This window comes from Brachyistius frenatus, unplaced genomic scaffold (assembly GCF_029030835.1).
Source record: "Brachyistius frenatus isolate BFR_SWC_R1_liver_20210118 unplaced genomic scaffold, ASM2903083v1 Contig_20, whole genome shotgun sequence".
In the NCBI taxonomy this organism is placed as follows: domain Eukaryota; kingdom Metazoa; phylum Chordata; class Actinopteri; family Embiotocidae; genus Brachyistius; species Brachyistius frenatus.
This window is the reverse complement of record NW_027210619.1, coordinates 5,287,883-5,307,131: the sequence shown is the minus strand read 5'-3', so window position 1 is coordinate 5,307,131 and position 19,249 is coordinate 5,287,883. Positions and strand designations below refer to the sequence as shown.

At 41.2% G+C, this 19,249-nt stretch overlaps 1 protein-coding gene across 9 annotated transcripts in view; it reads left to right on the top strand.

The window, feature by feature from the left end:
- LOC138619596 (protein 4.1-like) overlaps positions 1–19,249 on the top strand; it is a 31,664-nt gene that overhangs the window by 10,438 nt on the left and 1,977 nt on the right. For 2 of the 9 annotated variants that reach the window (XM_069696208.1, XM_069696209.1), the window contains exons 6-32: positions 141–359; positions 578–665; positions 1,040–1,192; positions 1,618–1,715; positions 3,109–3,281; positions 3,370–3,486; positions 4,188–4,457; positions 4,810–4,944; positions 5,089–5,949; positions 6,280–6,507; positions 6,645–6,869; positions 6,995–7,225; positions 7,351–7,581; positions 7,682–7,924; positions 8,032–8,220; positions 8,403–8,636; positions 8,720–8,893; positions 9,508–9,693; positions 10,371–10,570; positions 10,885–10,953; positions 11,085–11,129; positions 11,802–11,864; positions 13,307–13,486; positions 17,314–17,703; positions 18,239–18,361; positions 18,587–18,706; positions 18,797–18,887. In XM_069696208.1, coding sequence (XP_069552309.1) covers positions 141–359; positions 578–665; positions 1,040–1,192; positions 1,618–1,715; positions 3,109–3,281; positions 3,370–3,486; positions 4,188–4,457; positions 4,810–4,944; positions 5,089–5,949; positions 6,280–6,507; positions 6,645–6,869; positions 6,995–7,225; positions 7,351–7,581; positions 7,682–7,924; positions 8,032–8,220; positions 8,403–8,636; positions 8,720–8,893; positions 9,508–9,693; positions 10,371–10,570; positions 10,885–10,953; positions 11,085–11,129; positions 11,802–11,864; positions 13,307–13,486; positions 17,314–17,703; positions 18,239–18,361; positions 18,587–18,706; positions 18,797–18,887 — 5,336 coding nt within the window. Of the gene's footprint in view, positions 1–140; positions 360–577; positions 666–1,039; positions 1,193–1,617; positions 1,716–3,108; positions 3,282–3,369; positions 3,487–4,187; positions 4,458–4,809; positions 4,945–5,088; positions 5,950–6,279; positions 6,508–6,644; positions 6,870–6,994; positions 7,226–7,350; positions 7,582–7,681; positions 7,925–8,031; positions 8,221–8,402; positions 8,637–8,719; positions 8,894–9,507; positions 9,694–10,370; positions 10,571–10,884; positions 10,954–11,084; positions 11,130–11,547; positions 11,614–11,801; positions 11,865–13,306; positions 13,487–15,962; positions 17,291–17,313; positions 17,704–18,238; positions 18,362–18,586; positions 18,707–18,796; positions 18,888–19,249 lie in introns of those variants that run through there. The other 7 variants (XM_069696210.1, XM_069696211.1, XM_069696212.1 and 4 more) reach the window with 7 other exon arrangements.

Sequence of the window (19,249 nt, the reverse complement as noted above, 5' to 3'; positions counted from 1 at the left end):
TATTTAACACAGACATGAGTGGCCTCGTCTGTTATGTTAATTCCAAAAATCTCATCACTGGAGTCAAACCTTGTCTTGCATTATTAACTTTTTATGTGAGCATAAGTTATCTTATTTTTTTCCTTTCACGTCTTTTCCAGGTACTTTCTGTGTCTCCAGCTGAGGAAGGACATTATGCATGGAGTTCTTCCCTGTTCCTTTGTCACACTGTCCCTCCTGGGCTCCTACACTGCCCAGTCAGAGCTGGGGGAGTATGACCCAGAGCTCCATGGAGCAGACTATGTTAAAGATCTGAGCCTGGCCCCCGGACAGAGCAAAGAATTGGAGGAAAAAGTGATGGAGCTGCACCGCACATACAGGTCATTAAAGAGGACGGCCGTTGATTGTGATGGCATCCTTTACGAACATCATTTTCATCATGTTCATTTAAGTATGAAAAAGCACAGTTCAGCGTAATCAAACTGTGAACCTCTGTATTCTGTTTTTGTTTTAAAATTGCTTGAAATGATTTAACTTTAAACTGATCCTGAAGAACAAAGCATGTCTTTGAAAAGATCCTTCTACTCTGTTTGTCCAGGTCAATGAGTCCAGCCCAAGCAGACATGTTGTTTCTGGAAAATGCCAAGAAACTAGCCATGTATGGAGTTGACCTGCATCAAGCCAAGGTAGGGTATTGTTTAGTTTTACCTTTTTTAATGAATGCTTTGCAAATTAACTATTGATTACATCTTTTTTAATGGTAATTCTAAAATGCTAAAGTTGAAGTATGTACTGACTTCCCTTCATTTTCGAAATGCTTGTCATTATTTGCAACAGCATGCTTGTATGACATCAGTCACATCCAAATGTAATTACAAAATTGATGCCAGCCCCCTATCAGAAAAAAGGAGAGATTAATAACATTTCAAACTCCATGACCTCAAACTACACGCTCACCGTGTGAGGAAGTCTGCCTCCCAGTGACTGTTTGTTGTAAGTGCACGGTGATGATGTGCATTGACACATATCATAACCGTTTCATCCTGTTTTCTGCATGCAGGATCTTGATGGTGTCGACATTACGCTGGGTGTTTGCTCCGGCGGTCTGATGGTTTACAAGGACAAGCTGAGGATCAACCGTTTCCCTTGGCCCAAAGTGCTCAAGATCTCGTACAAACGCAGCAGCTTCTTCATCAAAATCAGGCCGTCGGAGGTAAATCTTTTTTTTTTTTTTTTTTTTTTATAACCTCCTCTCAACCACATATTTCAACTATCAACATTTTTCTCCAAGATTTTATGCCAAATATTTGGTACCCTGGACATGGAATAGTGTGAAGAACTTATTTTTATTAATTACCAATATTAAAGTTTTAGTTTTATTTGAGGACTTATTTCCCCAGATTTAGATTGATGTTCTTCTATTTAATTTTTCCGACAGCAAACTTAGACTTGCAATGTTAATGTTGACGTCATTAAAAAGAGAATATAAATGAAATACAGTTTTTAGACGACAGTTTAAAATGTTTGGTTTGTAATATTCTAAGAAAATTGTGTTTTGGAATTGACCATGTTTACAGTAGGTTTATTCATCGACATAAGGTCATTATATTTGACTTTAATTTGTTTCTTCACCCACAGCAAGAGCAGTATGAAAGCACCATTGGGTTCAAACTGCCCAATTACAAAGCATCAAAGAAGCTGTGGAAAGTTTGTGTCGAACATCATACCTTCTTCAGGTAAGAACAGGTCATTTTTCCTTGATTCTGAATGACACTTCCCTGCCTGGCAACAGAGGTCATCCTCCAGTTCTCCCTATCCCCTGGATAATTGGCTAACCGGTCACTGCAGCTTAAGCCCTATATTGGCTCCCTGGCAGTTTAACCAAAGAGGAGGAACGACATACCCAGGGTTGTGACCTTAGACTTAAACCCTAAAGGTTTTGTCTGCTTAATGAGATAAAGTGTTGTTAACTTTGTTACATAACTCTAGCGTAATATCACTTTTAATTAAAATTAATTTAGACTTGCTCTCGTTTATAGGACCGCCGATTAGACAAATTATTAATTCAAATCTAAACAAAAATCCGTCAAACATAATCTGAAACCTGAATTCTCATATAAGAAATCTAATCCTTTGATATTCTCAGAAAATTATCACTGTTACAACATTTAGGTCCAATTAAGGGTATTTATTGAGTACACAAATATATGAATAACGTGAAAATGGGAGTACATAATATAATGAGATTACAAATATACCAGAAACAAACCTTCATGAGCTAATTTGGTAGTGGAATGAAAGAGAGAATATTGAAGATCAAGCTAATCTTCTGCTTAATCACACCCTCCCCTGGGTGATTTTGGAGAAGGGAAGGTGAGAGACAGTGTCCTGCATGTTGGGAGGACACTGAAATCATGTTCACTGTGACACACACGCACACACAGGGAAAGATTCTAACATACATGATAACATGATGAATACATGGTTGAGCTTTATAAGAGTTCAATATTTAGTTATATAAAGTCCATCGCTTATTTTGTAGATGTTCTCAGCACCAGATGGTAAAGGGGGTTGTGTGGCAAGAAGGGGAGAGATTGGAATTTGGTTCTGGTTCTTATCAAGATTGTTTTGCAGGACATCACACTTGGTTTATGAACACTGGTCATAGAAGAGGTCATAGAGTCATTTGGTTATACTGACAGAGAGGTTTTGGGGGAAACAGAGGTGATCGTCCATCCATGTTCTTGGTCCATTAGTGTTAATCTGGTCAGAAATGCTGATTGTCATTTTGACAACTAAAGTTCCTAAAAGGTACTAAAAATGATTTCAATCCTGGGAAAGTTTAGACTAAAAGGGGTTTTATGATCTCAAAGATAGGGGAAAGTTTGTACCAGGTCCACATCTGTTGCCCTGAGGAGGAGAGAGGCCAGACATCATGGCCGAAGGGATGAAGGGTTGTAGAGGGGGTAGATGGCTGTTTGACCTGGAGGGAGGAATATTTGGATCTGTCCGCTACATAACAATGACACTTCTTTTTAGATAATGCATGATTTATCATTTTGAATCACTGTTTTTAATGAAATTGCTTACATGATGGGTGAAAATGTAATATTTGTGCGTATCACTCAGGGTTTCAACAGTGGAGCCGCCCTCATCACGTCGCTATCTTGTTTTGGGCTCGAAGTTCCGGTACAGCGGTCGTACTCAGGCTCAGACCCGCCAGGCGAGCTCCTTGATTGACCGCCCAGCCCCGCGCTTTACACGCTCTGCAAGCAAGAGGCTGTCTCGTAACCTAGATGAAGGTACGTGTGAGTGTTAAAATCATAGTGTAAAGTATGTGCATCTCGCAATACCGCAGGTATGATAAGCCGCTCTCTGACTCTTTTGCAGCTGGAGATGAGACTCTCCAGTTTCTGAAACAACTCTCAGCATCAACCAGGTCTGAGGTTGATAATTGGTCACTGATGATGGCTTCTGACAAAGCACAGTCTTCTCCTGAATTCCCAGGTACCAGGAAGTGTGTGGCGCTGCACACATTGCCTTTTGGCATATTTGCAACTCGCTAGTTGCTCACTCATCACTAATGGCCTTATTGCATCGTTTAACATGCTCATCCACGTTCCATTTGCTTTCATGCTCTTTAACCATTGAAAATGTTGCTTATCAGCCTGGCTAACTTGTCATAAAGGTGACCTATTCTGTCATGTGGGTAGTGACACCCACCTTGTACTTTCCCTGACATGATTCCAGGGCAGCTCTGGTCACCGTGAACAAGTTTTCTCACACACTTGGCTTTGCACAGACGTTTCCAGTTTTGAAGTGGCTGTTGCTCATTTTTTTTTTGGCATTTTATAAGTCTGTGCTTCATTTTCTCATAGCTTGTACGTTAATATTAAAGCTCTCAACTGACTGACTCACTCATCACTGCTTAGCAGCCGTCATCAAAACTGGTTTAAACTTCAAGGAACTTCATGCTTAGAGAAATAATCGCCAGTTTTGCCACCGTCATCTGTTCTTGCTCTGAAGTTTAAAGGGCATCTTTCGTTCGTTCTTGTACTAACTGTGTCTTACCGGACTGCCTATAGTGTGGCAAAAATGCTTGGCATGTACACCAGTAAAAACCCGCTTGAAGCACTGTGAAGCAGTGGTCGTCATCTCTCCAGCAGAACCATTACATAACTGCCATCCCCCCCGTCATCTCTTCACAGCCAGAAGGGAGTCTGAGCAGACTTTCGCTCAGTCCTGGGAGGAGGGGCAGTCTGTTCGCACAGTCACAGTTACCTGGCAGGGCACTGAGACTGGGAACACTGGCTCTCAAACCATCACCCAGACCGTCGGTCAGCCGTGGCGGGAGCCTGCAGCTGATGAGCAGCAGCAGCAGCAGCAGCAGTGGAGGAAGGAAGACGAGTGGTCTCCCCTTCTGCGTCGTCATCCTCCTTTTCCCTTTGTGCCACCTTTTGATTTTGTGAAACAGCCAGGTATCTACGCTTGTAATGCATACCGAAGTTTATCCGCATTTTTCTTTTATTCCATTTATAAATATTATAGGAGTTTGCTAACAAGAGAGTCAGAGTTTGGATTCTCTCTTAATATTCAACTTTATGTTGGAGTGTCAAAAGCCATGTGTCTAAATAGAATTTTATTGTGGCCAGAATGCATTTTGTATGTGCTGCCACTATACTGTATATACACAGCGCTATCCCATAACAAACCAGGCATGTGGCTCCATGTTGCCCTCTGTCATCAACTGTTTGCAGTCTGAGATTTGTGGGTGTTTGTGATTTGGTTAAAAGATGTTGCGTATTGTTTTTCTGATGTCATCTTTGCCAGCTAAACTCAGCTTGGCAAAAATGAGCTATATGGACCGACTATTGAGACCAGCACTGACACAGCAAGATGATTGGTTCCTGTGCTTTGACCGAATCTTCTACATATCTTCACTTGATTGTGTTGAAAAACCTCCATGTGAGTTTCTTTGTGTGAAAATGCGACAAACAATTATGAATTTGAACACATCTGGTAAAGAAACGCTATAACAACCTGCAATATGAATCAAATTTAAATACTTTTCACGGTTTGTTTGATCACCTTCCCTTTTACTCCTCCCAGTCTCTCCTCTCGTCCAGCTCCAGCTCCAGGAGGAGGAGCAGGGCATGCATGTTGCAGATCAGGAACTGACCACTAAAGAGGTTATTGAGAGGCTGCAGGAAACTGTGATCCTGGCAGACAAGTTGAGAGAGGTGGACATTTTGGAAGGGAGGCTGAGAGAAGTGAGGGACTTAGAAGAAAGGCTCGAAGAAATGGATGAGATGGCAAAGAGGATTCAGGACGTAATAGAGGACGAATTAGGGAAGGAAGAGGTGGGCAAGTTAAAGGAAGAAGAGGAAGATTTGGAGCAGGAAGAAGAAATGCAAGTCAAAGGTAGAACAGAAATGGTGGTGAGGAAATCTGTGAGGAGGATAGAGAAAGAAGAGGACGAAGAGGATGAACTGGAAGATCGGATAAAGCAGGTGTTTTTAAAGGGCTTGCTGCCTGTAGAGGAGGCAGCGGTGACGCAGCAGAGTGAAACAGAGTTGACAGATGAGAGTCTGTTAGATGATAATTTGAGTGAGAAACTACGGCAGATAGAGAAGGAATGGCAAGATGAGGTGGAGGAGAAGGTTGCCTCTCCAGATGTTGCCGGCACCACTTCTGTAGTGGCATACCGGAAGGTGGAGCGTAGGACTAAGAAGCGAGTGACTATTGTAGAAGAGAAAGGTGTGCCACAGGAAGATGTGCAGGTGCAGTTTGATGTAATGTCAGAGGAGAGGTTAGAAAAGCAGGATGTGTGGCGTAAAACAGAATATCTGGAAGAGAGGACACAGAGAGGAGTTACAGAGAGGCTTCAGGTTCAATCTCAGGTGGAAGATAAGGCTGTGTGGTTCACACTTTTTGACCGACCTCCATACAAATCTGTTTTCAAACCACCAGGTACAGTATGTCATTGTCTACTAATCTCTCTAATACTCTAATATCACTACAGAGAGATCATGTGCCAAAACACTAATATTAAGATATTAATCAACTAGGTTTTTATTTTTTGTTATTTTCTTGACATTGTCTTTCTGCCAGCTGCTACAATGAGGTGTATGATATACTTGACGCTGCATTTGCAGTTTTTGTAGTCTTAATAGTATCTCTACCTCGGATATTGTGAGAATAAACCTCCATAAGCTGCCCTGCTTCTCTCACAATGTACGTTTTCTTACTACATGGTTGCTCCCATGTTCAAATATTCTGTGTCTTTACTCCCATAATTAGTTGCCACTGTGGAACGTGCTCAGTTGGATGAGAGTGAGTATTTCTCTTCAAAGACTGAGATTTCAACACTTGAGGAGAAAACAGAGATTACAGTAGAGGAGAGGAAAATAAGAGAAGAGGTGTGGCCTGCACCGGAGATCCCACAACCGCAGACCGTCACAGAAAGGGTTGATGACTGGTTTGTGTTGCTCAATGTTGTTCGCAGAGCAACATCTTATGTACAACCAGGTACTGCTAAAATACCCGGCGCTGTTTTTCAAAACAACTTTGGCTTTCTTGTGCTTTGTTTTGTGCTTTCTCGCTTATAAAAGAAGTGCCTATTTCTGCTTGTGATAAAAAGACGTTCTCCCGACTCTGTTTATCAGTTACGTTGAAGGGAAGAGCCGAGATGGATGAAGAAAGTTTTGTCTCTGTGGTTGGAACTGCAGGGGATGAACAGAGTAAAGAAATAGTAGTTGAAATAAGAAGGATTGTAGAAGAGATGCCGAGAGAACTCCGAGAAATCCCACCACAGCCGGTGACATACAGAGATGATGAGTGGTTTGTCCTGCTCGATGTTCTTCCCAGAGAAACATCATATGTACCACCAGGTATTGGCAAAAATCCCCCGCGCTCATCGCCGTGCTTTGCGATAACCTTGAGCTTTGCAGACGCTGTTATTCCTAAAGCTTTTGTACTGTTCAGTGTCTGAGGGTTTTTATCTGTTTTGTTGTAGTTGTTGCTGCAGAGCGTATGGAAGTGTCTCCAGAAGAACATGTCTCTCGCATTGAACTAGCTGTTGAGCAGAGAGAAAAAAGAGCAGAGGTTTTAATAGAAGACACTGCAGTAAGACAAATGCTGAGTGAAAATCAACCAGTAGCACTGCCACAGGGAGTGAAAGAGACGGAAGACGACTGGTTTGTCCTGCTCAATGTTCTTCCCAGAGAAACATCATATATACCACCAGGTATTGGCAAAAATCCCCCGCGCTCGTCGCCGTGCTCTGCGATAACCTTGAGCTTTGCAGACGCTGTTATTCCTAAAGCTTTTGTACTGTTCAGTGTCTGAGGGGTTTTATCTGTTTTGTTGTAGTTGTTGCTGCAGAGCGTATGGAAGTGTCTCCAGAAGAACATGTCTCTCGCATTGAACTAGCTGTTGAGCAGAGAGAAAAAAGAGCAGAGGTTTTAATAGAAGACACTGCAGTAAGACAAATGCTGAGTGAAAATCAACCAGTAGCACTGCCACAGGGAGTGAAAGAGATGGAAGACGACTGGTTTGTCCTGCTCAATGTTCCCATTAGAGAACCATCATTTGTGCCACCAGGTACTGCATATTTTCCTTCATGCTCCATCACCATTGGTTGTTGTTTTTTCATTTTTGGTTCAGATGTCTTACAGTGCTCCATCATTCTCTTTATCAATAGCTTCCACAGCTGAGTATGTTCAGATTTATCACAGAGAGAGCATTTCTACTGTGACTGAAGCAGCAGCAGCCGAGTCCAGGAGGGAGGTTGTAGTTGAAACGATTGTGATGCGGAAAGAGGATGAGAAGCCTCCTGAGCAAATTATTCCAGAGCAGAAAACATTCCAGCCCGTGATGGAGAGAGACGATGATTGGTTTCTGCTGCTGGATCTTGTTTCCAAAGAGACTTCATATGTGCCTCCAGGTACTTATAGCCTTCCGATGTATTTATTTTTATATTATTACACAAAAAGAGATCATCCTAAACACGACCTCGGACAAAGTTCAAGTATGAATTTTGTTTGTTTTCAGTGTCTGTGCCATTGATGGCTAAAATCTATGCAGATGTTCCAGTGGAAGTGAAAAGAATAGAGCGGAAGGTGCTTCAGATTGACGTTGACCAGATTAGACCACAGCCTTCCAAGCCTCTGCCAGAGAGAGATGATGACTTGTTTGTTCTGTTCGATGCTGTTCGTGAAAAAACAGTCGTAATACCAGCAGGTATACAATTAACATATGTTTGCACCCTGTCAGAATTCAATCTGAAACATGATATTTCGAGTCATTTATGCATTGCCAGTTGTTAAATATGTGCAGCTTTTAACTGGCTTTCAGGACTGAACATTTTCACAGTGGACATTTGAGTGTCACTCAGCTTCTTTGACGATGTTTGTTTGTGACAGCTACTCTGGTTGAGATTAGTCTGGATATGAAGAAGCCATTTGAGGTTGAGGTGACAACCACAGAGACTACAACACCGAAGAAGGTGATAACTGGTGTGGATCGCAGGCAAGAAAGGACAAGTCTGGCTGAAAATAGACAGAGGCTAATTGCACCACTAGCGGAGAGAGGAGGAGGAGATGATTGGTTTATTCTGTTTGACGCCATCCCTGAAAAGCCAGTTTTCGTGCCACCAGGTACATTTACTTGCCAAAGAGTGCGTATACACTGTGTTATAAAGTTTTTATTAGAATGATTTACCCTACTGTTCCTGTGTTAGTTGCTGTGGTTGAGCGTATTGTCGATGTGGTGGCACCCATTGAACCAAAACCAAAGGTCATCGTGGAGGACATCGTGAGGCCACCTGTGAAGTTGGTGGAGATTAAACCAGTGCAATCAAGAAAAGTGGATGATGACTGGCTTGTGCTGCTAAATGTTGCAGAGAAAGTATCAGGTATTCTGCTGTTTTGTATGGCTTTTGTTATGAGTGGGATCAGACTGAAGAACATGATCTCTGAGTGATTTACGTTGTGTCTACTACATAGTTCAACACGCACACTTAACACTGACAGAACAGTACTAAGTAATACAGACATATCTAAAGCAGCATCAAATTGAGGATGATTGTTTGGTGGTACAGTTAGTTAAGGGCTGCTTTATGTTTGTTTCAGAGCTCCACAGGATACAAATCAGACCAACTGGAAGAGCTAAGGGAATTTTTTTTTTAGGAACATGACAGAGGAAATAAGGATTTAGATTTAACTGGCAAAAATGTTGACAACAGTAACTTTAAACATTAATGTAACAACCTTTTCTTTTTTTTGTCCTTGAGTTGAGGGAATAATTCACCTTCTGGTACATTGTTTAGTTTCATTTTAGTTATTCTTTGTGTGTATTCTGCGTCAAAAGAATTCCATCCAATTATACATGCCATAGATTTCTTATTGAGGTTTTTTCAGCATTCATTCATTTGTTACCTAACACTACATATAGCAGGTCAGGGTAGTTCACTGTAAATGCTCGTGTACATTATTTCCAAAATAATACCTGGTTGTGTATTTGTATTAGTCGCTGCCCCTGAGGTCATCCAGTTCCCAGCAGAGGTCAGAGCTCCAGCTGCTGTGGCCACAATAAGGATTTCTGACACTCGACCACAGTTTGAGAAGCGGATCCTGAAAGAAAGACGTCCACTCGCTCTCACACATGTCAATGATGATTGGTTTGTTCTACTAGATGTAGACCTCAAAGAGTCAGGTATTTTTTTATTTTTTTTTACTAGTGTGTTTTTCTTTTTTCTTTTTTCTTTTGGCAAATGAACAGCTCACATGGTTGTGCTTTCTTACTAACATTTGCAGCTAGTTTACAGGATACACTGGCTTCTCTTCGCAAAAGAATACTTCCACAGGTGGCAATCCACATTTTCCATCATTCAAGGACCTCTGACTGCACTTTGGTTTGCAGATTGAAGAAATAATGCTTTCTTAACCTCCGCATTTCACCGATCCAGCCTCATTTAGCTTTACAGCTTTTTGCAGCATAACATAATCGGCCTTTGCATCCACTGTTGGATTGTAACTTGTTAGAACTACAATGCGCTTTTACTTTCATTCCATGTTGTGGATTTTCGCTTCTGGCCCACCTCACGCTCCAACGTGTGCTTCTCTTTTTAAAAGATAGTAGAGGAAACAAATAGGGTACAGTATACCCTTGCATCACTTGCATTTATCTGATCATATCATGACTGTAAGTATGATTTGGCCGTTTGTATCGATGCATTCTTGTGGGTTTGTTACATATTCATAGCTGTTTCAACGTGCGTTTTGCTCACGAGACTATTTATGTCCAATGTGCAAATTCATCGTTTCCCTCCAAAACTGTGCTAAAAACACATTTCCTTTTATTCATTTCCATTTTGTCTTTATTTTGTCTAGTTATGAGCACACATAGGGGGACCCGTCCCGTCAGCGCTCCCGTCTTCTCCCAAGCTGCTCTGATGGAAGCAGGGATCCCCATGGCCCATCTTGACCAGCCACAGACCTCCACTCCAATCAAGACCAGCCGCCAGGAAGACAGGAGGCTGGAGGTCACTGTAGAAACTTTGGAGCCCTCAAAAATCGATGCTGAGGTCAAGGTATTCAACTTTTTATGGTCACTGTTTGACGTGTGATGCAATTTTAACAGAAGTCTTAAGGATGGTGTGTAGGCAAAATTGTGTACTATATATGTATGAAAGCCATACATAACAGGTTATCTGGTGCCAGTGAGAGATCACCAAATTATTGATGATGTGTCCTCATTGTTATTAATTGGCTATTGTGATTGATAATGTAAAGAAGTATTCTGTTGTAAATGCTTCATAGTCTTTAAGAATGGAAGATGCCAAAGTATCGAGCAGAGGTTGCTCTCTGTGTCTGACTGTGAACTGTGTCTCTCTTGCTGCTGTAGCCAGCAGTGTGGAGGGACCAGAGAGAAGTAAACTCTACACTGATATCCAACATCAATGGGCACATTCAGGTTAGTGTCAGGCACAGGCCTCTTGCATGTCGTCCCTCAGAAGACATGTTCTCACCGTGGCTGAGACGTGAGTGTCAAAAGCCAACAGGCAGAGGATGCTAACACGTGTCCCTCTCTCCTCCCCGGGGTAGCACGAGTCTGAGATGACGAGCACGGAGGTGGTGCGAATGCGAAAGGTCAGATTCCTCGCATCGTAAATGTAACCGTAGCCATTTCTCCACCTCCATTTTGATGATACAGAGCTTTTCATCCAAAAGACTAATTTCACCCTCTTCTCATGTTGTGCTTTCATACGACTAGGCCTAAAATAAAACCTGCATCAGGTTCGATGCCCATACAGTATATTTTAAGATGTAGAAAACGTAGTAATGGATAGGATATTAAAAACACTGAGTAACTCAGTATGATGAAAGTATGCTTGCCAACATTTTACACATAGCTGTTTAAAAGTATTCAGGGCCTTCATTTCTTCTCATTGCTTGCTGTTGTAAACACTGGAATCCACGATTATAGATTAAATGCACTTCACTAAATTACTTTTTTTTTTTTCACATTTTTGTCATTGTCATTCCTTACTCCTTTTCTCATTATAAGAATATAATTCTTAAGTTAAGATTTAGAGCCGTATCTTCTTTTCTTTGTTAGTAAAGTGCAGTATTGGCCCCTACGGTCACTTAGCCTCAAACGGTTTTGCATGTACTTGTCATAACTCTTTTGCATGTACTTGTCATAACTCTTTTTGTCTGTTGAACTTCATAGTTTGCATGTCCAAGGTGTGGCAGTTGATGCCAGCATACAGGGAAACTGAAACAAACCCACACTTCTTTTGTTATTTTCATTTTTCACAGAAAAGAGCTAAGACAATTGAGGGTGACTCAATTTATATCAGACATAGCCTTTTAATGTTGGAGGTTGGTATCCTTTCTGGAGATGTTGGTCTCCAGCTGTATTTTCTTGCTCTTTGGCACACTGGCAACAATTTAATATCACGCTTGCATGTGGCACGATTCACACTTCTTGCACTCACGTAAATGATTACATGAGAAATGTGTTTATGTGTGTGGCAATACTCTAATCCGGTTGATTCAGGAGAGTTCTGTTGAATTTACAAAAAAAAAAAAAAAAAAGATGAAGTTATGGCCAGGATTTTTCCACTTGCATTGGTCTACCCAAACTAGTGAAGGATGCTGCACTCCAGATCATCTTTTAACTGTCCACAGGAATCAGCCCTGTGATATGGTTGATGAGCTGAGGTCTGAGCTCATCAGGGCCAGCATGAGCTTTTCTAGTATAATTTTCATGCCAGGGTTCCCAGGCAGTTCCGTTTTTATATATTTTTCCAGATCTTCAGTATTCTCCTGTTCCTGCTTTTACGCTGTCTGCTACCATCTCATTTTCTAACTTGTCAGTAATGCGTTGCACTTTCGCAGCAATTATGCCAGAGTCTTTTGGCTGTAGAAATGCAAGTCAAAATAATTGTACATCTTTGCTGTGTTATGAATGAAAGAAATTACATTTTGACAAACACTTATCATTAAGTTGCTCTTTAGCACCACAACAGGTCATGATTAGCAGTTAAAAATGTCTGCAGTATGTTTTGGAAGATGGCTGTCGATACCTTGCAGTTGTCCATAAAGATCAACTTGGTGCTAAATGTTGCCAAATCAGCGCTTCTACTGTTGCTTTTGTTCATTTGTCTTAAATGAACAGGTTTCCATTTATACTGAGGCTTCATCGTCAACAACTTGTACCATGTCTGCTGCCATCACCTCTCCTGCACTATGATTTGCAGCCTGTTTTCTTAGCGTGTTTCATTGCAAGGCTAATGCTGTGAAATAGATCCTTAATGCTATGCTCTATAGTTTATAGATTATACCCTTGCAGAACTCCAAATAATAATCCACTTTGATAAATCACGGCACCGACTCCTCTCAACCTTTGCTTTATAAACCCAAGTTGGCTCGCATGAATCAGCTGCCAGACTTAATTTGAATTCTGAAGAGGAGTCGCAGATAATCTATCAAGAAACCATAAACATCTTAAATAAACGCCCCTCTAATATATGTTCCCGTAGAATCACCTGTTAACCCTGCTTCTGCTTATTTATTTAATCCGCAATAAATCAACACAAATTGTGCCAAAAAAGCAACCTAATCTGACTGTCTTTTTCTTTCCTCTCTCTTTAATCTCTCCCAATATATCCTTCATTTTTCTTTTCCCTTCCCATCCAACTGTCACTTGTCCTTTTTTGTCCCTTTATGTTTTCTTGCTCCATTTGTCAAATTCCACGGTGCCCTCTTCTCCGTACCCCACCACCACAATGTCTGTGCCCCCTCGGGTTTCCTCTGTATAGGTTTTTGATAAGCCTCAGGAGGACCTCCTCAGGCATCACGCCAGTATCAGTGAGCTGAAGAGGAACTTCATGGAGTCTGTCCCAGAGTCCAGGCCTAGTGAGTGGGACAAGCGCCTGTCCACACACTCTCCGTTCCGCACCCTGGGTATCAATGGTCAGCCTCTGCAGAGTGCAGACGGGGTAAGTCTCCCTCAGAAAACACAGAATGCCTTTAGTTGATTTAAACTGAATCTGTCAGTTCAGGAGTTGCAGGAAATTGTCCAAAAAAAAACTCAATAAATTTTTTGGGATGCACGATAGTATCAGCACATCATCTGTATTGACCGTGAAGAGCATAACATTAAATATTGCCATCAACTCGAAATGAGCATTTCTGCTGAAGATGTTTTAATCATGCCTAAATGCTTTATGCTCAACTAAATACTTGATTAAATGCTCAACACAATGTCCACGGTGCAAGGCTGATCTTACAATTCTTGCATCAAGTGAGAAAGAAAAACATGTCTGCAGTGTGGAGGTTTTTTTGTTTGTTTTTTTTTAAAGAGGAACCACATCATATTCCTTCAACATTACCCATGAAATGACCCAACATAAGACTTGTCGTCCTGATTATCAAAACGATTTGTGAAGAGCAAAGAAAATGTGCTCGCATACCTGTATCAGTATCGGCAATTGACCAAAAGAGTTAGAAAATATTGGAATATCGGGTTAAAATTGCTTAATCCAGTATCATGCATCCCTCTTAATTTTTTTAAGATGATCCATTCCTGAACTGACTCTGTAACTTCACTACACTAATGTGAGCTGTGTGCAGAGAATTGTTGGAACAGAGCAACCTGAAATTTTTATCAAACGTCTTGTGGTTGAGTTAAAAAAAACAAAAACAATAATTGTGTGTAAATTTTTATGTTGACGATAGTTTTGTAATTCTGGCATAAGATTCTTTTGTCCATGTGATGAATATATTCAAACTGGTAGAGGAGGCTCTTCCAGCTGTCATTCCTAGCTTGCTGACAGTTTAAACATTGTGTATGCATGTATAGTCCTATTCAAGGCAATGGCATGTGGTATGCAACACATGCATGTGGATGAAGAATGCGGTTGGACTTGCTGAATAGGCTCTGTACTCGTCTTCTTTCAATGAAAAGGCTGATGTGGGCAAGGCATCTTTGGGACAGGTTGTCCGCTCTCTGAGAACTCACTTGGTCTAGATCTGGTCTACATTGGATGCCTCTGAACCCTGACATGTTTGTATTGCATGACTGACAGACCTGACTTTGAAAACTTACTGCATGACAAAAAGATGACCACTTCCATGAAGTTTTGCACGTTCTGACTTGACCTTTTCCTCTCTCCTCTCTCCCTCCTTCATTGTTGAGCTTTCTTTTTTTTTTTACTGCTTTTATTTCTTTGCTCTGCACTTTCTTTTCATGCTGCTTTCACCTTTTTTATTTGGCTGCTGCTTTCTCCAAGCCTTTGGTTGTTTTTCTATGAAGAGACAAGGCCTCATTCACAGTTGTATCAGCTATGTTTATGCCACAAAAACAATAACAAATATTACGACATTCACATTACAACTAATACAAAATAATGATTGCTATTGATAGTTATGTTTCATTTAAAATTATTACATAGCCTTTTCAGTGGAGTATAAACATAATTCCAAAATGACTGCTTCATGATTGACGGAAAACACTGTCACATTTGGAGACTAATGTCTCCCCACACATCATATTGTCAGGATGCATTTGAATTGTACTGAAATCAAAGTAAAACAAACTGGCAGCTCACAGTAAGGAAATGTAACGGAGCAAGTGTACAAAGTGATTTTATGTACACAATTAACAATATGACACTCGTCTAATTTCTGTCCAGTGGAGTATTCACACATTGTTTATGTCAGTTTTACAAGCCAGTTTATCATTCTGATTAACCCTCAGTCAATGTGTATGGACAAAATACTGACTGCACACTACTGAGAAAAGTAAACATTAAAATGAATGGTTGAAAAGCAGTAGAAGAAATGGTTCTGCTTGTTGTGATGGACAAAAAGATGGCCAGTTCAAAATGATCTGCAGCTAGTTGTCCAGTTATCAGCTAAAGCTGTAAACTACTGACATCATGAGCCTTTATCACAGTTTACTGTTATTCGAGATGAGTAGTTTTAAGTGCACAATCTTTTATTGCTGTTTGGCAGCCTTGACCCAGATCAAATCCATTTACAGATAAAGCACAAGACTGCAACTAACAGGGCATCTTTGGCAATTTTAACATCGTTAGGCTGGAGTTCAAGATCATTCTGACACAGCTGATTTTATCTTACTGATATCTTATAATCTCAAAAATGTATAAATGTTTCCTGTTATTAATTAAGATCCAGCAAATGTGGATGACTTTCTGTCTTTTCAAAAATAAAGCGAGTTGTTTGACATGGAAAAAAAAAAAAAACCCAAAACATTGCATGTGACAGTAAAGTTTCCATGCTCTGGACAACAAAAATAGAATTTCTGTTCAAATGAAGGCGTATGAATTTTATATTTTCGGGGATCGCGTCTTGCGCAACGCCGGCTTTTACAAATTCAGCTCATTATCGGTCACGATCACATTAGAAAGTTCCTCCCTCTCATATCTCTTCCCTCCTCCTCCTCCCCCTCAGTTTGTCATCCGCCTCCCGCGCGGCCCCCTGCTAGACTTCTACTCCAAACGCAGCTGAGGGGTCGTCTCAACCCTGCGAAAACCTCACACAGGTGTGAAAGTGACCCGTGGAGACCGCACCCAGTCCATCTACCCATCAACCTCTAGCTTTCTCTTCTCCTCCTCTCCTTACTTTGCCTCCTCTGCCACATCACCCAGCCTTCTTCATCTCTCATCCTCTGCTCCACTTGAGAAGCTGCCCCCTTTTTTTTCTGGCCTCTGTTGAACAAGACTTTGTTTCCCGCTGCAGCACAATTTCCCTGGTTTCTCCAGCCAGAAACAGACGTCTTCTCCGAAGACCGATTAGGACTGGAAATGATAATCGACCCACTAGCATTTTGCATTTTTTTGTGATGTCTTTTTGGACACTAAAAATACATTGACCAACATTTCCTAACTGACTTTTATCTGGAGGTTTTTAACGTCTGACCATATCACTTTGAACCTGTTTTTATACACATCTTGAGGTACATTTCTATTGTCAGTAGTCTTAGATTATTGTCTTCGGACGAGCTGAACACTGACTTTTTTTTTCCTGAACCCACGAGGTATGCACTAAAAAACAGCAGTCTTATTTCTGGGGAATTTGTCAATATTCATTGTCACAGTATGGCATTTCCTGGAGTGGGAAACCTTGAGGCAGCTTAATTGTAATACTTAATTACCTATTTCTCCTTCACCAGTATTAAACAAGGCAATATGTAGCAGCTGCAAGAGATTCCTTGTTGCATGACTTTTTGACAATCAACTTTGACCAAAGAATTAAAGTCATTCCATATACAGTTCATATGATTGTTCTTTTTCTTTTCAAGGAGGTGGATTTTGACATTTAAATTTCTGATTTTCTTCTAATTAAACTACAGTATGTGCAAGTTCATGGCTTGGCTAGTTGCATATGTCGTTTTTGTAATTCCTCCCACTTTAAGTTCAAACAAAATAAAATCCATTTCATTCTGAAACATACAAAGTTATATTTATAGATGAAATATACAACTTGCAGCTAAATCTGTCTTCATTATCCAACTAGATTGTTCACCAACTGTATCATGTAGCTTTTCTTTGTTAAGCTGAAGGGTTATAATAGTGCTGACTTTGTCATATTATTTCCATGACATCACCACTGTTATTCTGGTGTCTTTATAAAAATCTATATTGTGTGTATGTACTCCAATGTACTCTATGTGCATGTATTTTAACTTGCATGCATACATTTTAAATTTTTTTTTTAATGTAAATTCAATTTAATTCTGTCAGTAGGAAATATTTCACTCGCCCATGATCAACTAGTGACTATTTTATGTCTTTTTTTTTAGAGTGTGTGCTTTAGTCCACTATGCAATGGTTCAGAGAAAAAGGCTTCACATGAGGAAACCAGCAGTAATTTGGGCTTTGCAGGCATACCCAGTCCCACTGTGAGCCACAAGAGTGAGCCTCAAGGTGTCCAAGCCCACAGCGCTCTTGTTGAGGAAGAGTCATGTGATCAGGAGGAGGTTGTTGTTTTTGAGACGAACTTGGTGCCACTCGTAGAGGTGGAAATGGCACAGCTGCCTCCTTCCTTTGATCCCTCCTGCAAAGCTCTAGATGAGACCCAGGAGGAAGAAGGATCATGTCGCGGAGTGTCGGAGTGCTCTGGGAGGATAGTTGGATCTTCCCCAGCTTCCTTTTTCTGGAGCGATGGTCCACAGGTCGTACTCTGCTTCCAGGTAGCCTCCTGACTCCCTCAGGGTGATGCTGATTCTTTCTATGCTTGGCCTCTGGCAGCCACACTTGCCCACTCCTTTGCAGCACCATGACAAATCAAAACTTGTTAATCTGTAAAGGTATCAAAATATCATTCTTTAAATGTATCTCAAGATGCTGCACAGGTGTAGCACAGTGGTGCGCTAAGTTCTTAACTATGGTGATGGGTCAGTGTAACACTAGCACATTCTTCTCTGTCACAAAATGATTTCATTCACTTCACTTTGTATCATCTTTCCAACCCGTTTATGGCTTGATATTTTTTGTTTCACTGTTTGTCTTGTAATGGTTGGTGGTGGGAAGGAAATAAGAAGGTGACGCTGTTGTTTCCAAAAATAATTGAAACAAATCTGGTGAGAAGAAAGGGCTGTTGCGGTGAAAATCAAATCCACATAGGCAATGGCTGAAGGGAATGCATGGTGTGAAATCAAATGTTTGGTGTAAGGTGCAAAGTGTCTGGTTAAACAGCCAGTCATGGAGCTATGCTCCCATTCACAGCCCCCTCTGGTGCAGACCCAGACTGTCACCATCACAGCTGTCTCCAACCCCTTACCCAGTGGCAGCTCCACCACAGAGGTCCCCATCGTCCCAACCAAGACCTTCACCTATGAGTCTTCAAAGGTAGGGGCTCCGGCACCTGCTCAGCCCAGATCTCTCTCAGCTTTAGGCAGTGAGGTTTGCATGGAGGAGATGGCAGCTGAAGCCGACAATAAGCAGGTCTGGGAGGACCAGGACGAGGGCTCCAAAATGAGCACGAGGCAACACCGCACCTTCCTTTGCGGAAGCTTAGGGTCACATAATTCAGACCTGATTATTCAGTGGATCTTTTTTTGGTGTATTTGTCAGGTGGCAGTTGATGGGACAGACGAGGACAAAGATGGCACAACACTGTCCAGTTCTAAGAGCATTTCTTCAGAGACCACCAGTGGCACCGCAGTCACCACAACTACCACTCACATCTCAAAGGTCAGCAGGACAAACCGGGCTCTTGCCTTTTCCGTTTTATTTGAATGTTATTTTGTACGCCTCTAAAATGTGTCTTTCTTCCCTACACAGGTAGTTAAAAGCGGATCTTCAGAGACTCGTGTGGAGAAAAGAATCGTCATAACTGCAGATTCTGATGTTGACCAAGATAAGGTACAAAACCGTATGTACTCGACACCTTCCGCCCGTGACACGAAACAGTATTTGCTCTCTTGCATTGTTTTAGAATCCACCCTCATATGGGTCTGCTAAATATGAAGCTACAGCAAGAAGATGGATATCTTGGCAGAGAATAAAGTCTGGAAAAAGGGGGTTGGAACTAGCCTGTCTCTGGTGTAATATTATATGCCTTAAAGAACCCCTAAAGATCTCTTATCAACACGTAGTATCTTGTTTATTTAATCTGTAAAAATATATATTTGAATGGGAGGTCATCACAGGTTGCTGCTTAATACAGGTTTTATGTTTGGACTCCTTTGGAGTATTTACATAGCACTTAGACATGTACAATCAAAAAAGCAATGC